This window comes from Gobio gobio (genome assembly GCF_949357685.1).
Source record: "Gobio gobio genome assembly, chromosome: 4".
NCBI lineage: Eukaryota > Metazoa > Chordata > Actinopteri > Cypriniformes > Gobionidae > Gobio > Gobio gobio.
Genome location: NC_137100.1, coordinates 29235045 through 29253899, shown reverse-complemented (window position 1 = coordinate 29253899; position 18855 = coordinate 29235045). Strand labels below are relative to the sequence as shown.

Sequence of the window (18855 nt, the reverse complement as noted above, 5' to 3'; positions counted from 1 at the left end):
CAGAATTTCGGACATGCCAGAAATTCATCCGACCATCCGATTGCCGATCGGGAGAGGTTTGTCGCCTCTCGTTTCCCCCTGTACACTGCGCGAACAGCTCACGACAAACGACGCACGATAAAGCTGAAAATCGGCCCGACCCAAAAAAAGAGTCGCACAAGTCAGAATTCGGCTCGAAATCGGACGAAAATCGCACAGTGTATGCCCAGCTTAAGGGCTTAAATACACAGAACTAGATAATTAACAAAAAAGAAACAGGTGCTTAACAATCAGTAACCAAGGAAACTGTTAGGAATCAGAGACGGATTCAAGTGTGAATGAAGAAATAGGAATGTTTATTCCAAACCATAAACAATAGTGATTACAATTGTGGTCAGAGTCGATGGCAGGCGGTACTGACTCTCCAGGCAGTGCAGGGATGCAATGGGCAAACCAATCCCGCTGAAGGACGTGAGAAGAAGAACCTCAGGAACAGACAGGAACAACAAATCTCCAGAAACCACAGACGGAAGAAAGGACAGGGCTACAGGAGACAACAAAACGATCTGACAAACACAAGGTGGTTAGCAAGACATTAAATAGGCGAGTTGATCAGCCGCAGCTGCTGCTGATGATCTGATCAACGGCAGCCAGTAACCACGCCTACACACACACCCACACACACACACACAGAGAGAATGAGTCAGTGAATTCATGAACCGGGACAGAAACTAACTAGTGAATACAGATAGGCAGGCAGACAGGGCAAACCAAACTAAAACACAAACAAACTGAACAATAAACCTGACAAAAAATAGTCACAATAATAAAATTGTAAAAAATGTAACCTTTGTACGAAGAACTCTGACTTTATCCATTCTCAGTGATTGAAACTGATTGTTCTGTATATTGCATGTATGATTTCAGTGGCTGAGGCCGTAGCAGACATTAACAGGGCAGTATCTGAGGGAGATGCTAAGGCCACACTGGCTGCTCTGCAGTGTCCTGATGCAGGTCTTCGAGCAGTGCTGTCTGAATGTGCTCATATCTACCACAGCCAGCTCTCTCAGTTACAGAGCACTCAAACAGAACAAGGTAACTCTATCACAGCCCTGATTACTGTCGTCTGGAAGGTCTAGCTGTAATTTGAACATTAACTGGAGAATGGACTTGCGTGCATATTAAATAAAATGTATTATATAATTAGCAGCATATTGTGTATGAAATGTGTGTACAATTTCTGCCAGGTTAATTTGATAAATTATTAGATATTAGTTGTAAATATATTCCAGAAACTTTTCAAGCATCATCTAAAACATTTACTGGTTCATTTGATTTCAGACGGAGGCAAATACATATGTTATTCTTCATGCATAAATTATTCTTCACAGGAGCTCTGGGCGATCCCAGTGTTTTAATTTCAACTGTGTTATCTGTAGGGACCAGTGGCAGTTCATGGGTAAAACACAAGATCAAGGATAAATATGATTACTTCTACAACATTGAAAGCAAAGAAGGGACATGGGTTGAGCCAGATCGTTTTGTCCATGACAGTTCACAGCTCACCAAAGAAGATATCCAGGTATGTCTTTAGCACAAATGTACATTTACAGATTTTTTGTGTTGTATGTGAGCTCTGCAGTTCAGTTCATATTTTCTTTCCCCCTAACTAGAGTGCTTTGAGCAGTGTAACAGCAGAGTATAACAGAGAGCAGCTGTGGTTGGCCAATGAGTCGCTCATCATCAAACTGCAGGCCCTGATTCGTGGATACCTGGTGAGGCGGGCACATAATGACAGAATGGAATACCTGCAAAAACAAGAGCCGAGTGTCATCAAACTGCAGGTACTTAACTGTGTTATGTAAATTATTGATAGATACTTACTCTGATATACCAGACCTCCAACCTTGTGATTTTGTTGTTGTTGTTGTTGTTGTTGTTGTTGTTTACATTTTACTGCATGTTACTATAAAATTCTTATTTATGTCAAAGTATATATATATATATATATATATATATATATATATATATATATATATATATATATATATATATATATATATATATATATATATATATATATATATATATATATATATATATATATAATCTTATTTTTAAATACTCTTTTTAAATATATTAAATTATTATAGTTTTTTTTAAAGAAAAACTACAGTGTGTTATTTCATAGTTTGCATAATTGGCACTTTAATTTGCTTCATTTACACATCAAAATAATTTATGTTAACACTTAATTAAACTAACAGGCTTTTTGCCTGCACAATTAATAAGACACTGAAAATGAACACTATTAAAACACTGAAAAACACATTCTACTATGAAAGTATAGTAGAAAAAAGGGTTTAGTAACTGTATCGGCTGCCTATCGTTTTCATTACAACTGAAAATAAACTACTAATATGCACTAGGATCAAATATGTAATGGGCCACGTCCAAAATCGCATACTCTCTTGAGTAGGTACTTATTTTGAATAAGCAATTATTTTGCAACCTCTAAAAAAGTATATCTATATAGTATGAATGTGTGTCATATGAATATAATCTGGACGTACTACATTTGCCATGTTGTCATTATCATGTGACCTACCAGAGTAATTCACAAATCCTCTCCTGTGGCCTTATGAGATAATAAAGGATCCATTGCATGCACACTTCAGAATCTTTCTACCTACTCTTTTATGAGTACAGTAAACTCAGACATACTTATTTTGTCACATACTCTTTTTCGCCTGCTATATAATAGGGAAGTGTGCGATTTCGGATGCAGCCATCGGGTATTTTTCACATGGGGTTTGTTTTACCATTACAGGCATCCTGGAAGGGCTACAAACAGAGAAAAGTCTATAAGGACAGACTAAAGACCTTCCAAGACAGTGCGAGCACTGTGATTAAGGTAACGGTTCTATCACTGATGCTCATTTATTACAGTTTTATTAACATCCACCTTGTTGTTTTGAATTGCAGTAATATTCATAGCATGAAAACATGTTTCATCTACAATTTAGTTACAGTCACTGGTGAAGATGTGGAAAGCTAAACGAAGCTACACAAAGAGACTGCAATATTTCAAAGAGCATGTAAGTCATCTCACACACACAAGTGAACGATCAGCTTCTTCATCTGCATACTCGTGACACTGAAATATTCTGTGTGTCATGTTCAGGAGAAAGAAATAGTGACGATTCAAGCTTTCCTTAAGGCTAACAAAGCAAGAGTTGACTACAGAACCTTGAGTAAGTCCATTACATTATTATATTTAATGTATTATGTAATTTAATTTACACTTATATGTTTGTTGATTGATTTGCAAGGTAAATATCATTGTTTTCCATTTATCTTTCTAACAGCCGGTTCTCAGCACCCTCCTCTCTCAGTGGTCCGTAAATTTGTACATTTGCTGGAACAAAGTAGCCTCGATTTACAGGAGGAACAGGAAGTTACACGGCTCAGAGAGGAAGTGGTCACCAAGATTCGTGCTAATCAGCAAATGGAAAAGGATCTGAATTTGATGGATATTAAAATTGGCCTGTTAGTAAAGAACAGGATCACACTACAGGTGCTTTCATGCGGTGCCTTTAAATTATTCAAAGACTGAGATTGTTAAAATATATGGATTGTTTTTTGTATATACTATGGATTACAAATGTTATATTATCCTGTGATGTACATTAGTTTATGTTTTCCCATGAATGATACTCTAAAGCAAACATACATCAATGAGATAATAAAAAACCTGTTCAAACCAGTTAATTGTATCCTTTGACCCATCCTAATTTTTCCAACTACTGCAATGTTTTCTCCTCTGGCAGGATGTGGTGTCACACAGCAAAAAGATGAAGAGCAAAAAGAACAAAATGAGTAAAGAAGATCTGAACATGGGGGAAAAGCAGGGCATAAAGGGCCTGAGCAAAGACAAGAGGAAGAGACTGGAGGCCTATCAGCATCTCTTTTACCTTCTACAAGTAAGGGCCAAAAAAAAAAAAAACGAACAAAAAATACACAAAAAGATATGAATACTGTAAATCCTTTCAGTTATATATATTTTTTTATGAATGTATTTTCTTAATTTAACAGACTAATCCTTCATACCTGGCCAAGCTAATCTTCCAGATGCCCCAGAACAAATCCACCAAGTTCATGGACACTGTGATCTTCACGTTGTATAACTATGCCTCTAACCAGCGGGAAGAGTACTTGCTACTCAAGCTTTTTGAGTCAGCGCTGCGAGAGGAGATCAAGTAAGATATAGAGACTGAGACGGAGATATAGAGAATACTATTTGTTAGCTTGAGCATGCAAAAACAACATTGTTTCGGAGTCTAATATATCTTAATTCATATTTATTGCACCTCTCTGATACAATGTGTATAGTTTTGCTTTATAATATACAGTATGGCAAATATCATTGTAACTTTGCTATCATCTCTGGCAGATCTAAGGTGGATCATATCCAGGAAATAGTGACAGGGAACCCTACTGTTATTAAAATGGTTCTGAGCTTTTATCGTGGTGCTCGTGGACAGAACGCCCTCAGGCAGCTGCTTGGACCAGTGGTTAAAGAGATCATTGAGGACAAAAACCTGGGCATCAACACTAACCCTGTAGACATCTACAAAGCCTGGGTTAATCAGCTGGAGACCGCTACAGGAGAAGCCAGGTTCATATTTTCATATGCATATTTTCTCATCTCACATATATTAGGCACACTCTCATTTACACTTTTTCTAATTTACATCCATTTCCCCTCCATTTTTGTTAGCATATTTTTTTTTCCATATTGTTTATAAATTGTAGCAATAAAAAATGACCAAAAGTAAGATTTTTTTGCAAGAATTAATGATTTTATTCTGCAAAGATGCATTCAGTTGGTCAAAAGTAACAGTAAAGACTTTTACATTGTTCTATTTTAAATCAATAGGTTTCTTTTGAACTGTCTATTCATCAAATAATCTTAAAAAAAACATATCAGTGAGTTCCACAAAACATATTCAGCAGCACAACCATTTTCAGCATTGATGATAATAAGAAATGTTGGTTACACTTTATTTCGATAGTCCACTTTAAACATTCTACTAACTATAAGCAACTTTGCAACTACATGTCAACTAACTGTCAATAGAGTATTAGTTGACTGTCAGTAGACTGGTAGGTTATGATTAGGTGTTAGGGTTCGGGTTAGTAGAATGAGTTGAATTGTAGTTGCCAAGTAACTAATAGTCAGTAGAATGTCTCTTGGGGGACCAACAAAATAAAGTTTTAGTAAATATTAATCAGACAGTCTACAAATACTCTAATGACAGTTAGTTGACATGTAGTTGCAAAGTTACTTAAAGTTAGTAGAATGTCTAAAGTGGACTATCAAAATAAAGTGTTACCGAAATGTTTCTTGAGCAGCAAATCAGCATATTAGAATGATTTCTGAAGGATCATGTGACACTGAAGACTGGAGTAATGATGCTGAAAATTCAGCTTTTACATTATTATTTAAAAGAATAAATAACATTTTAAAATATATTCAAATAGAAAACAGTTGTTTTAAATTGTAATAAATATCTTTTTATTTACTTCACTTTTTTTATTTAATTATTTTTGACTACTGTTGTTGAACTTTACTTCATAGTAAGCTTCCATATGAGGTCACGCCAGAGCAGGCTCTGTCACACGAGGAAGTGAGGGCTAAACTGGAATCCTCCAATCAGGTGCTCCGTACCGTCACAGACAAAGTGCTCGGCTCTATCATGTCATCGCTGGACACCGTCCCGTAAGAACTAACACCATTGCAGCCTTTCAAACAGATGTTCAGTTATGCTTCATACAGTTCATTTTAATTTTGTATTAAGAATAATTATTTTATACAATATAACTTTACAGTGTCACTGTGCACCAGGGGGCAGCACAGTAGTTGAAAACAGAGTCTGCCCAAAACAAGATATATTTTCAATATATATTCAGCGTTGTGTGTTGTTTTGCTCATGCATTACTAACCTCTCATTATTTTAAGGTATGGCCAGATTCTTTTTACTGCTGCTGATCTGTGATTTTTATTTTGCATTTTTTGATATATGTTTCTTTTGCATGCAGTTACGGCATGAGATATATTGCTAAAGTGCTAAAGGACACACTTCATGAGAAATTCCCTGATGCCACAGAGGATGAATTATTAAAGGTCAGATGTTGAAAATTTTAGTGGTACTCGTGTATCCATACAAATGTTTCTTTTAAAATATGTATTCACTGGGTCCTGCCTGTAAAGCTCCTTTCATACTTGAAATGTTAACATAATTGCTTGACACACAAACCACAACAGATTAAAGATGAACTAAATCGCATTTTGTGGAGTCATTGTCTCAAGAACCCAGAAAAATAACGGTTCACGTGAAATAAGTTCAGCTTGAATAGCGGCATCTTCTTCCCACAGATTGTTGGGACTTTGCTCTATTACCGTTACATGAATCCTGCCATTGTGGCTCCAGATGGCTTTGACATCATTGACATGACGGCCGGAGGTCAGGTACATTCAGAGCAAAGGAGGAACCTGGCGTCAGTGGCTAAGATGCTACAGCATGCGGCTGCCAACAAGCTGTTTGAAGACGAGAGCGACCACCTCACCCCCATGAACAGCTACATCTCCCAGACCTATCAAAGGTTCAGGTGAGGAGAGCAGAGCAGAGCACTTCATTGGTTTGAGGGTTAGTTTGTCTACGGTCACACACACACAAAAAACACTATTACTGTTGGGAAGAATCAAATACTTAAAGGGATAGGTCACCCAAAATGACAATTCTGTCATCATTTACTCACCGTCATGTTGTTCAAAACCTGTATGACTTGCTCTCTTATGTAGAACATTAAATAAGATATTTTGAAGAATATCTGAAGCAGGTCTGTAATCATCATAGACAAGTCCTTTCCAATAAATAGAAATGGCCAAATTGTCCCCCGCAATATTTGAAATTCTTGCACTTCATTATGTAGCGCTCTCTATGTTGTTGTTAGGATGACAAAACGGTTTAAAAGTTGCATTTTTAGTCTGGTCTGCCTCAGCAGTCTAACAGCCCTCATCAATGTCAATATGATTGAGATGGCCAATCAAATCAAAGTAAGCAGAGTTTACCAGTCACAGAAGCAAAGCACGAATTCCAGTGCAAAGCGTCAGTGTAGCGTTGAAAGTGAGGTAAGCGAAACATTTAATACATGTGAACTGTTTTGTGATAGAAGTTAAACGACCAACGGTAACATCCAGTGATGCAAACTACTCAACTTTCTTTTCTCAAATATTGCCATTTTGAATTGAAAATATGCATTTATGTGATTCATGTCATTCCTAACTGAGTGTGAAGAGACAAGAAACGTTTTATGTGTTTGACATATTAGGCATACAAATAAAAGTACACATGTGAAAATTTTAGTGCAAATTTATTAAAAGTACACATGAAAACTCTGATCAGGCCAATCACAGCGTGTGTAGAGTCGGTGGGCGGGCTTAACATAATGACGTCACGGCAGTGTTGCGGAGGTTCTGCGTGCTACTCGTACACAAAGAAGCTGACAAACAGTGGTCTTTTGAATCGGCTTTGGCCGTGACTCTGGAAGACTTGGAGTTAAGCTTTTCTTTGAGAAAAGAACAAAGAACGGCACTGAAGTCATTCTTAAGAAAATAAGATATGTTAGAAGTTTTGCCTACCCGATACGGCGAAAGTCTATCAACTAACGTTAGCTCGGCTTCACCTTCTTCTTTGCTCTGGTTGGTTGGCGCCCATGGCGCTATCCAATTGCATGCTGAGGGAATTTGAAAGACAACCGTTTATCCCGCCCCTCGGATTGAGCCCTGTCAATGGTGAGTTTCCAGACCCAACATCTTGATGTGGGTCTAACTTGTCAGGCTAGTTTCTATAGGCTTTATAAAAAAAAATTGGTCCCCCCCAATGTTCAAGACATGGTTACGGCCTTGATCTGAAGTGTGTTTTTGAAAGGCAATAGGTTGTTTTCTTCTCATAGAAACATACATATTTTGTGTAGAAACTGATGAGTAGAACAAAAGATTTTAAACAAATAGACAAATCTGAGGTTCAGAACAGGCTAATGATATATGGAAATTGAGGTTAAAGGTGAGGAAGTGTTTTTGTATGAAAGTAAGGCATCAGCAGTGAGGAGGGACGTGTGTCGCCACTTCAGACATATTATGTCTGTTATGTGTGTGTGTGTGTGTGTGTGTGTGTGTGTGTGTGTGTGTGTGTGTGTGTGTGTGTGTGTGTGTGTGTGTGTGTGTGTGTGTGTGTGTGTGTGTGTGTGTGTGTGCTTGAGTGAGGCAGCTGGAAGTGCTAAATGACCTTTTGCCCAAAGCCCCTCATTCTCATGCTGGTGAGTCATTCTTACTGGAAACTCCCTGCTGATTTCTTTTCCTCTATGATTCTCAGTAATTCTTCTCATTCAAGCATACTTTGCATTGTACATTGTTGTTTGCATTTTTGATTATGCATTTGGTTCAAACATCTAGTATCTTTGCATTTGTTTTCTTGGTTCAAAATAGATTTCTGCAAAATTTGAACAGCTGTTATTCCACACTCCCATGTCTCCTGCGTGTTTGTGAATCAACTATTTTGGCTAATTCATTGTTTTTGTTGGGTTTTCAGTAACATATTTTGCCATGATTCTACAGAAATCCAGATTTTCCACTAAAATCACAAAGAAATCCACAGATGCTTTCAATAAAACATGGCTGCCTATACAGTAGAAAAATGTAGTCGTTGCTACCTGACTAGAGAAAATAGAGAAAAAAAGGCTGTTGTCTTCCCTTTTGCCAAATAGGTAGGAAAACTACCCACCGGTCTACTGTGTATATGCTTACCAGAGTCAAATACCGCCTTGCTTTAGTAGGAAGTACTTCTAAGCAAACTTTTTGTCATAATGGTGTCGACTTGTATCGTTCCCGGGTGCAAGAATTCAAAGAGTAATTGTTTAGTGGTAGTGGGTTATTTTGGGTTTCCAGTTAAGGATCGAGCACATTGTAGGCAGTGGATAAAGGCTGCAAAGAACACGGAGAGAATGACCACAAACACAGTGTTTTAAAACTAAGCCTCTTGTTCTATTTTTACTATAATGCTGTTTAAAGAGTAGACATAGTACAATTATTACAATAACTGTTCTGGAAATAACCCCCTTGTCAACCCGACTGTCTGTGGGCAGTGATACAAAAATGCAGAAGGACAATCTGTAGTTTTCACAAAAGCCCTGGAGCTGTCAAAAGTCTTTTGCTAGCAATTAAGCGTGAATTTCTCAGTCCATATACTACCGACAATACAAAGCAGGTTGAAAATCGGTGATGTGACACTATTCTGGGCCTTTTTTTTATTTCCAGGGGCTTCTTCCAGGCAGCTTGCGATGTTCCCGCTCCAGAGGAGAAGTTTAACGTGGATGAGTACTCTGACATGGTGACACTCAGCAAACCTGTCATCTACATCTCTATTGAGGAGATCATCAACACACACTCGGTAAGACATACAACATAACCAACTGAGAATTCAATAGAAACCTCTTTTTTTAAAGTTGCAAAGAAGCAACATATTTTTTTTTTCCTATTGTAAAACATCCGAGTGTAACGGATTGTCGAAAAAAGAAAAAAATGTAGGGTGGGACTTGATTCTATGCATCAGTTTGTCAAGGTCAAAACATTTTTTAAAAAATGGAACATGCATGCCCAACTTAAATGTAGAAAATATATAGGGTGAATTTTCATTTCAAGCCAACTTTAACCAAGAGGTTTGTATTACAACTGTGAGCCCATCATTCAGTGAAAGAGATTATCTCTTTTTATTTTATTGCCGGGCTATTCATATGAAAAAGAGACACTAGTTTACACATCTTGTCAAAATGTGTGTTTTCAACTTTATATGTAGGCACGTGATCTGGAATGTGAAGTCAAATGTTTTTTTTAGATCTGCAACTGTGATTAACTTTCATTAGCCATCTTTGAGTCATGAGAGGAATCTACTGTGAGGAGCGGCTTAACTTGATCCATATGTGTGAGGAAGTGACATCATGACCTGTGCAGACATAATTAATAGAGCCTGCATAATTTTCCCAACTCAGCCAAACGTCTGCATTCTTTCTGTTGGAAAACAGACTGACATTTCTGTATGTTTTCAAGAGTGCAACACCTAAACTAAGAGATGTGATGGCCATTTTAAGCTATATGGCTGTAATATATATATATATTTTTATTGATCCAGATATATTGTTATTTGAGGTGATGTGGAGTTCAAAACAGATATTTAGGAGCAGGGCCTGAAATTAACTTTTTTGACCACCAGCCACTGTGACTTTTTACCAGCCACTTTTTTTTTTTTTTTGCCTCACAGGGCTCGACATTAAGCCTGTTCACGTGCTTTTGTGTGTATGTTGTAAATATAATTTATTCTGAAGAAATATTCTCAACAGTGTTCAATCTTCTTTGACATATTTAAATCTAAATACTTTTACCTTTTATAAAGGGCATTTTTTCCCATAATCTTATTAAATATAGGCTATACTTCAGCTTTCAGTTTATATTCTTAAATTTGATCTATAAAAGAAAGACACTGTAGGGCTGTTACCAATCAAATGGAATCATTTGCACTGAAAAATTGCACAGAATTTTAAAAAAATATTTTGAATATGGACAAATAAGAAATGTTGGAAAGAATAGTTTAAACATGTAACTTAACCGCCAGTAGGTTGAGTCGATTCGTTCAAACGGCTGATGCATTTAAGAAGTCGTTTATGGATAGGTCATTTAATCTTTGATACAAACGATTCATTCAAAACGCTGAATCATTCAGTAACACACTGTTGCTGTGAGATGCGTTATGGTTCTGCTATGATCTTTGTTTGGAATGATTTTCGCTGCTGAAATCGAACAAAAACACTCAATAGTGCATCTAAAATGTAAGTGACTTAATGTTAATTAATTGATTTCTCCTTGAGAGGCTGCGCAAGCGTCAACAGCGCAACATTGTTACCGTCAGTTTATTATACATTACATTAGGCAATATATTATTATCCACTATCGATCGCCACTTACACTAAATTAATGCAGAATCATTCTTGCATTTTGGTGATTCCCTAGTTGTTTTTTGTTATTGACATTTTAATCTGTCTAGTAAAATTCTCTTTCACTTGCCCCTTCAAAAAATCCCCTAGTCCCACAAACATTGTTCTTTAACTTGTAAGAATACACATTTAAGTGCTGTCAAGTTATTAACGAAATCAATATAAGAAATAATAACTCACATTTTAAAAAATCTTTTTATTAATTGATTTCCCGTGTCACAGACAGTCATACTGACTGCTGCTAATCTGAGTCCACAGATATAGCCCTACCGCAGCTCGTATGTGAACAAATCATACGCGTATGTGAATAAATAAAACTCACATTTTAAAAAATCTTTTTATTAATTGATTTCCCGTGTCACAGACAGTCATACTGACTGCTGCTAATCTGAGTCCACAGATATAGCCCTACCGCAGCTCGTATGTGAACAAATCATACGCGGCTGTGTTGATGACACTGTGTTGAGATACAGTGTTCGGGAACCGTTAAACAGAACTAAATTAATATTATTATTACTGGTAAAGTTACCGGGTACCGGACATTTTCTCACCGGTTCCCAACTCCCAACATGCACACGCACACACATCTGTGCAACTGTCATTGTACTGTAGCCTACGTCAGCGTTGCATTATCTCGTCCCATCTCACCAACAGTTTTATACTCGTACATCCAAACGTAGTCAGAGAAGGGCCTCATCTTCTTTCCGATCGCATGAACGTTCCGAAACAGCAGTCACATCCTCTCAAACTGCCCAATGAATCACTCAATTCTCATTGGCTACCTGCCAATGTGGCAGGTAGATTGACAGTGTTACCCGCCAATTGCAAAATTCACACGCATTTGGCGCATGGTCGGGTGTTAATTTCAGGCCCTGTTGAGGAGTTATACAAGGAAGAAATTGCCTAAATTTTCCCTTCAAATCCAACTGTGTATTGACTCCTAAAGTTGGGTGTTGTCCTGTTTTCTCTGCCCAGTTTTAGGACAATGAGATGAATTGGAAACAAACGCTTCATCCTCTTAGTTACAGTATGTTGCAGATTCTATTTAAAAAAAAAAAAAGAGCCAAAGAGTCCCAGACTTTACATTTTTTTTAATTTGTAGCATTTTACAGAACAAAAAGCATTGGATTTTCATTTAACTTTTACCCTCATCTTTAAGTAGATATTACAGTAATAGTAATTCCAATAGGACATTAATTTGATCCAGGGTCAATTTTGATATTGTGATATCTTGTCAAGAAGTTTTGTTGTTTTGTAGTCTATACAGACTAGTTGTAGCTTATAGTTAAATTGACTTTTTTTCTTCTAGTTGGTGTTGGAACATAAGGAAGCTATTGCTCCAGATCACAGTGATCTTCTGCATGAACTCCTGAAGGACCTGGAGGAAGTTCCTGACATCGAGTCTCTACTTGGTAAAATGATAACAAATACAAACACATAATTTAATTTATTCACCGGGAACACCTTTCAGACATCACCAGTATTAAAGGGGCATGTGGTCCATATAAGCTGTGAATGCTCTACATACTCAAGCCATTTGTGTACTTGATAATTAGTATTAACACTATAAATTGCTATACCTTCTCTTGTTTAAGGTGTACCATAAAGCTTACTTGATACAATTTTGGTAATACGTATGTAACCGTCTGTCATTTATTAATTTGCCAAACAACTGCGCCTATCGCCATCATTGTCCCATGTTCCCATGTTTGCGGAAAGCTGTCATCAAATCGCTCGCCCCAGAAGAGGAAAAATTAGCTGTTACTGCCAGATCTCGATCAATGAAAATCACATTGTATTTGATACAAAACTAAATAGACTAAATCAAATAAAAAAAGTCATAACTGAAACTATTTTCACAGTATTTCATTTTCTAAAAACAGACCTACTGTAACTATCCGAGGTTGTGAATCGATAGTCTATGCATTTGTTAAAGTTGTTGCACTATTTCAACTTGTTTTTTAAAGAATACTTATATTTTTATTTATTATAATTATATTTTACTATATTTTTAAACTATATTTTTAATAGGCTACTAATATTTATTATATTATACTTTTTTAAGTCTTAAATAAAAAAAAGTCCAGCATACATTTATGCAGCCTACATTTAAATTGACACCTGCCAAGGTGTTTCTTATTTGTGTGAGAGTCTTTTGTGTCCGAAGCCGATGCGCCATACTCTTTAAAGATGAAGTATGTCGTTTCTGTGACTCTACTGACGTGGAATTACAAAAACACAGCATATTTAGCAAATGCCCCTTCCTCCCTCAGCTCAAACATCACAATGGCAATGGCATGGCATGTCTCAACAGGTAAATGTAGGGTACTTTCAAAAAGAGGTCCAACATATTAAGAATAGTTTTAGCTGTGTTGCTATGTGTCTTTAGAGTAAGCAACTGAATAGCTAACACTCTGTATAGAGCGAAAGCGAGCGTCTCGCTTATGATATACACATCCAACGCATCTACATCAGACACTTTTTTTTGACATGACGCACCACCCAGCATACCCAGTTAAAGAAGTCATTACTCGCCACTGCAGTATTATCCATCTCGATGACATGAAGACTGATTTAATGTTTTTGCAACAGAGTGTGAGATCAATTTTCACTCACTGACAGCTGATTAACAGAAAATGAACTTAGACAATAATGAAAACATGCTCTGACACTCAGGCGAAGGAGCTGTGGACACAAATGACCCCAACAAGGAGAACTCACTGAGTCAGCTGGCCAAAACAGAGATCTCCCTTACCCTCACCAACAAGTTTGAGCTGCTGGATGGAGATGACAAAGACATGAAGGGACTAATGACAAAGTAAGTGAGCAAGTAATCATCACTTCTACGTCCTCACATATAAATATCTCTCTTCCCACACTCAATTTTTCCTCACTGTCCTCATCTCCTGTCTTCATATCTCTCCTAACCCATGGGAGGAAGTGGTTTGGTGGCCAGTCTTATCTTCACTTCTAAAATGGGCTCCTTGTACTGGGTTTGTGTATTTAGCATTGGTATGTAAAGGCATGTTCACACCAACAGGATTCAGAGTGAAAATTCAGTGTAACAAACATTTTAATTGCAATGTTAATGTTAACATGAATCCCTTGAATACTTCAAATGTGTAATAATACTCAAAGGAAACATTTGTTGACTATTATTTGCTGGCCAGTATTGTCCTTCCGTTAAACTTGTGTGCTAATCGCTAGCATTCTAGCCTTGGGTTCTTTCCATATGGTGCAGCATTTCTTTGGGGAGGAAGCAGGACTTGACGTCATAGCTCATTGTCTGTATGTTTACACCCTGCTCCATTTCCATTTCCAAAAAAACACTACATCTGTGAGGCCCCTGTGACCCAGACATGTATGATCTTCTGTTTACAGACCATATAAACATCAATTACTGTAACCAGCCAGTTTGTGTATGTACAGTGTGAGACAAATCACAAATGAAGTCGGTGTTTTCCCTGCAGGCACTTTCGTTATGCTTTTACAATCAGACAAAAATTTGGACAAACATAAAAAAAGGGGATAGTTTAAACAAACATGAAAATCATATACTCACCCTCATGTTGTTCCAAACCTGCACGACTTTCTTTTGTGGAACATAAAAGATATTTTGAAGAATGTTCTTGTCCATACTATAAAACAACATTGGACCCCATTGACTGAATGTAAAGACAAAAAACACCAAGATATACTCTTTTATGCTCAGCAGAAGAAAAAATCATCAGATCAAACGGTTGGCTTCAAGAGTTGAAGGGACATTTCACCCCAAAATTTAAGTTGTCGTCATTTTTTCCCTTATGTCACCAGCATATTGCAGTCTTTATCAAGTCACAGTTGTGAGTGCCAAAGTGCTTCCTGTATGAGTGCCTTGTATTGCAGTATCTGCTGAACAATGTCAGCCCGTATCTTACCAGATGAGAAAACGCAGAACATGTTGAGACACTCTGATAAGCGCATCCTCCTCTTTGTTTGCCTGTCACTTTTCAGAACAAAGAAACTGATAGTAGACGTTGTGAAAATTCAACCAGGGGAGACACTCAACGATATCCTAGAGACTCCCGCCTCTGCTGCACAGGTACATTAGGCTTTTGTCCCAATGATCAAGATTGAATAGAGGTCAGTCTTCCAACAGATTCAGATGAAGTTCAATCAATTAACTCTCTCTCTCTCTGGTGCTGTAGGAGGCAGAGCATGCTAAGCTTGTGGAGCGTCAGGTGGTGCAGGACTCTCAGACTCCAGAAGGGTTGAAGAGCAGCCAGGCCATGCTGGAAGACCGCCAGCTGCCTCTGGAGCAGAAGAAGAGGAAGATCCTCAGGAACCTGAGAACTCTAGAGCAGGCTGGTCTGGCCAGCTCAAAACACAAATACCAGGAAGTCATCAATGACATCTCCAAGGTCAGGCCTTAATTACTTCATTCAGGGGTGCAGGAATTATGTGAAAAGAGGTTGTCGCACATTAAGCATGGCTCACTGATGGGTAATAATTGTATATGGGATGAATGTAGATATTCCTAAGCCATATAATGATTGCTATGCCCTTGACTGTACTTATTGCAGGGTAACTCTCTGGATATATAATTAGGTGCTTAACAAAGTTAAGCTTCTATATTAAATCATGGCATGACCTTATCTTGCTCCTTTTAGGACTGCAGGGTACCATAAACACTTTCAACTAGGTTAAGACCGTTAAGTCATGTCTTTTAGTCTGACTGCATTTGTAAAATATTTGTATTTTTATATGGCAGGACATTCGATACCAGCGGCGCTATAGGCAGAGGAGGAAAGCCGAATTGGTGAAGTTGCAGCAGACTCTGACTGCGCTCAATTCCAAGGCGGCTTTCTATCAAGAACAAATCAACTACTATGACACATACATCAAAACCTGTCTGGATAACCTCAACAGAAAGTGAGTGGAGATGCATGTAAAGTTCTCTGGCCCCTTTTCATATTTTGTACAAGCATGCTCATAATTATGTGGGCCTATTTGTACCACTCAATCACTTAGAAATTAATTAAGCAATTTGTTTTGTTAATACATAGATAAAAGAGTCTGCAATTTGATTAGCAAACAATTGATCAATTAATAAAAACAGATGCATTCCATATATATTCAATTAAATGTAGTAATTTAGAAAAGAATGTTAAAACTGAAAATAGTTATTTTTAATGTGATCATGATATTTAATAATTCAGTGTATTTATTGCTTATCTCTATTATATTTTGCCTTTTTGTTGACATCCTGCTGATTTGAGGTACAGCACCATTCTGTCAATATCAATTTGTTCATTTATCATTGTAATTAAATTGAGCTAATTTGTTTTGTTTTGTTTTGTTTTGTTTTGTTAGCTATCCTAATAACTCATTTTATTTAATTTATTTGATCTTATCCCCATGTCTAGACATTTTCATAAGTTATCGATTTATAAATATCTTAAAGGACTATTGAGTGGCACAATTGATCCCTCATACATAAAGCATTTAACCAATGACACACAATAGCTTAAGAGGGGCACTTAGTGATGTGTAAATTGCGAAGTGTCTGTAATTTCCTATCTGACATATAATATTTCACAAATGGTTGTTTCACCACCAGGAATTCACGAAGGTCCATTAAACTGGACAGAAAGGAAGAAGGGAAGAGCACTAAGAAGTCCAAGGCTTCATCCCTGAAGTACACAGCTGCCAAACTGCATGAAAAAGGAGTCATTCTGGAGATTGAAGGCCTCCAGACTAATCAGTGTGTTCTTCCTCTTTACACCATTTCTTTTCATTCCATTACGAATAAATGTGCATTGATGATGAGTAACTTTACCTTGTGCAATAATAAAGCACATAAATATCTAAACCAGTGGTGTCCAACCCTGCTCCTAGAGGGCCAGTGTCCTGCAGAGTTTAGCTCCAACTTGCCTCAACACACCTGCCTGGAAGTTTGTAGCAGATATTGTCTTATTATTGGAGAGATGAGACGGTCTGTGGTTTAAACTTTAGAGAAACCGTAACGGCTAACTTTGATCACGTGAGGCTAACTTGAGATTTATGTTGGTGACGTCAGCGTTCAGAGTTTTTTGACAGTCCAATACGGTTTACGTTGCACAGTGTTTTGTGGATTAGCGTGTTCATCTGGTGAATAAATGTTCTATATATGGTGTTATATCACTAGTAAATGTACACTAGTAAAGGCCCAGGAGTTTCGAAGTCGTCATCTGATTGGTTGAATTCTACAGGATGCCTGCAAGATGAGTGTGTTGCGTTCTTTAACGGTCCGCCTAGAAACAAATGCTGTGACGCCAAACTCCCTCGTGGAAGAAGAACACCGTCGTGTTTACAACTGTGACAATGAGCGCTTACCAGGATCAAATATACGCTGGATTTTCAAAAGTATGTGAGGTTCACGCCTCCATTGTTCTTGAATGAATAATTTACAGATGCACGCCGGTCTGTTATTGCAGGGACACCGACTTTACATTTTCACGCAAACGAACAGTGATTGGTTGTGTTACATGTCAGTCAAACGTACTCTTGGGCGGCACTTGACCAATGAAAGCCGCGATAGAGTCCAGACCTTCTGAAGGTCTGGCAACGCGAGACATTTTGTTTACCTTCATTAATTAAAATATCATTATTAGGCAAACACAGCAGTCATAAATCATTACAATTCAAGTCTAATTTATTTGTTGAAACATGGTAGCCATAAGAACACATTTTTTATTCATGAAACAAAATATAATACAATATTTATAATTATTAGTTTTCTTTTTATTCATTAAAATGCATTAAATCAGCATCATAGGCACACATAGCAGTAATAGTCATTACAATTCACAATATTACACAACGTCTATTATTAATTTTTACACATTTGCTGGTGGTGGAAACGCCATAAATGAGTCCTACCTGTCGTGACATTCCCTACTCTGCTTCTCTTATAAAATAACATTTTTCTCATAGTAAAATCTACATATAGTTCCCAACAGAAGTATTAGCAGATTAGCGGACAGGCAGTAGCCATTCCCATTTCCTCACAAAAGTGGTTTATTCAGTGTAGTGAAGCATCTCCTCCATCGACTTCCATTCAAAGAAAACGGCCTCTGGTCTCCTTCTCTGCGTTAGCATTAGCCAAGTTGAGGCAAGTTGGAGCTAAACTCTGCAGTTCTGATGGCAGGATTGGACACCCCTGATTTGAACAGACCCCAGATCAGTGGCTAGGACATATTGCACAAGATGCTTTTCAGAGAATGCTTAATGTATGGTCAGCAGTTTGTGTGTTGCATTAGAGGGTGGATAGTGCATTATGAGGAGTCAACCGTCCTGTTTTGCTCTTCCTCATGCAGGCCAAAGGGGAGTTTAGCGAGTGGCAAGTCAACTATTTTTGCTATCTCTTCAGGCAGATCAAAAGGATATAAAAAATGTTATCTTTTAGTGCTAAGGAATTTAGTCATTTAATTTGTTGCCAGTTTCAGGAATGTGTTATGTTTATAATACCTTTTGACCAGGCACTGCCCGTTATTTTGAACTCTAAGCCCCAGCTACTCCAGTACTTCAGTAAGTGTTTTGTACGTTTCAGGTTAAAAAATGTCATGTTTGACATTTGCCCTTGTGAGGAAGTTGGTGACTTTGAGATAAAGGCCAAGTTTATGGGAGTTGAAATGGAGAAGGTGCAACTGCATTTCCAGGTCAGTACCCAGGTGCACAGACCCTGGCATGCAGGATATTATGTTTATTATTCAGAGTTGCATTATGGACACACAAATGCAGAAATGT

General features: G+C 37.5%; 1 protein-coding gene across 1 annotated transcript in view; it reads left to right on the top strand.

The window, feature by feature from the left end:
- iqgap2 (IQ motif containing GTPase activating protein 2) overlaps positions 1-18855 on the top strand; it is an 84113-nt gene that overhangs the window by 63936 nt on the left and 1322 nt on the right. The window contains exons 17-37 of the mRNA XM_079814776.1: positions 907-1074; positions 1419-1561; positions 1653-1823; positions 2810-2893; positions 3006-3077; positions 3164-3233; positions 3348-3556; positions 3810-3962; positions 4075-4238; positions 4433-4657; positions 5621-5761; positions 6082-6166; positions 6419-6651; positions 9359-9491; positions 12398-12500; positions 13765-13906; positions 15082-15169; positions 15276-15488; positions 15839-15999; positions 16688-16831; positions 18659-18767. Coding sequence (XP_079670902.1) covers positions 907-1074; positions 1419-1561; positions 1653-1823; positions 2810-2893; positions 3006-3077; positions 3164-3233; positions 3348-3556; positions 3810-3962; positions 4075-4238; positions 4433-4657; positions 5621-5761; positions 6082-6166; positions 6419-6651; positions 9359-9491; positions 12398-12500; positions 13765-13906; positions 15082-15169; positions 15276-15488; positions 15839-15999; positions 16688-16831; positions 18659-18767 — 3011 coding nt within the window. The remainder of the gene's footprint in view (positions 1-906; positions 1075-1418; positions 1562-1652; positions 1824-2809; positions 2894-3005; positions 3078-3163; positions 3234-3347; positions 3557-3809; positions 3963-4074; positions 4239-4432; positions 4658-5620; positions 5762-6081; positions 6167-6418; positions 6652-9358; positions 9492-12397; positions 12501-13764; positions 13907-15081; positions 15170-15275; positions 15489-15838; positions 16000-16687; positions 16832-18658; positions 18768-18855) is intronic.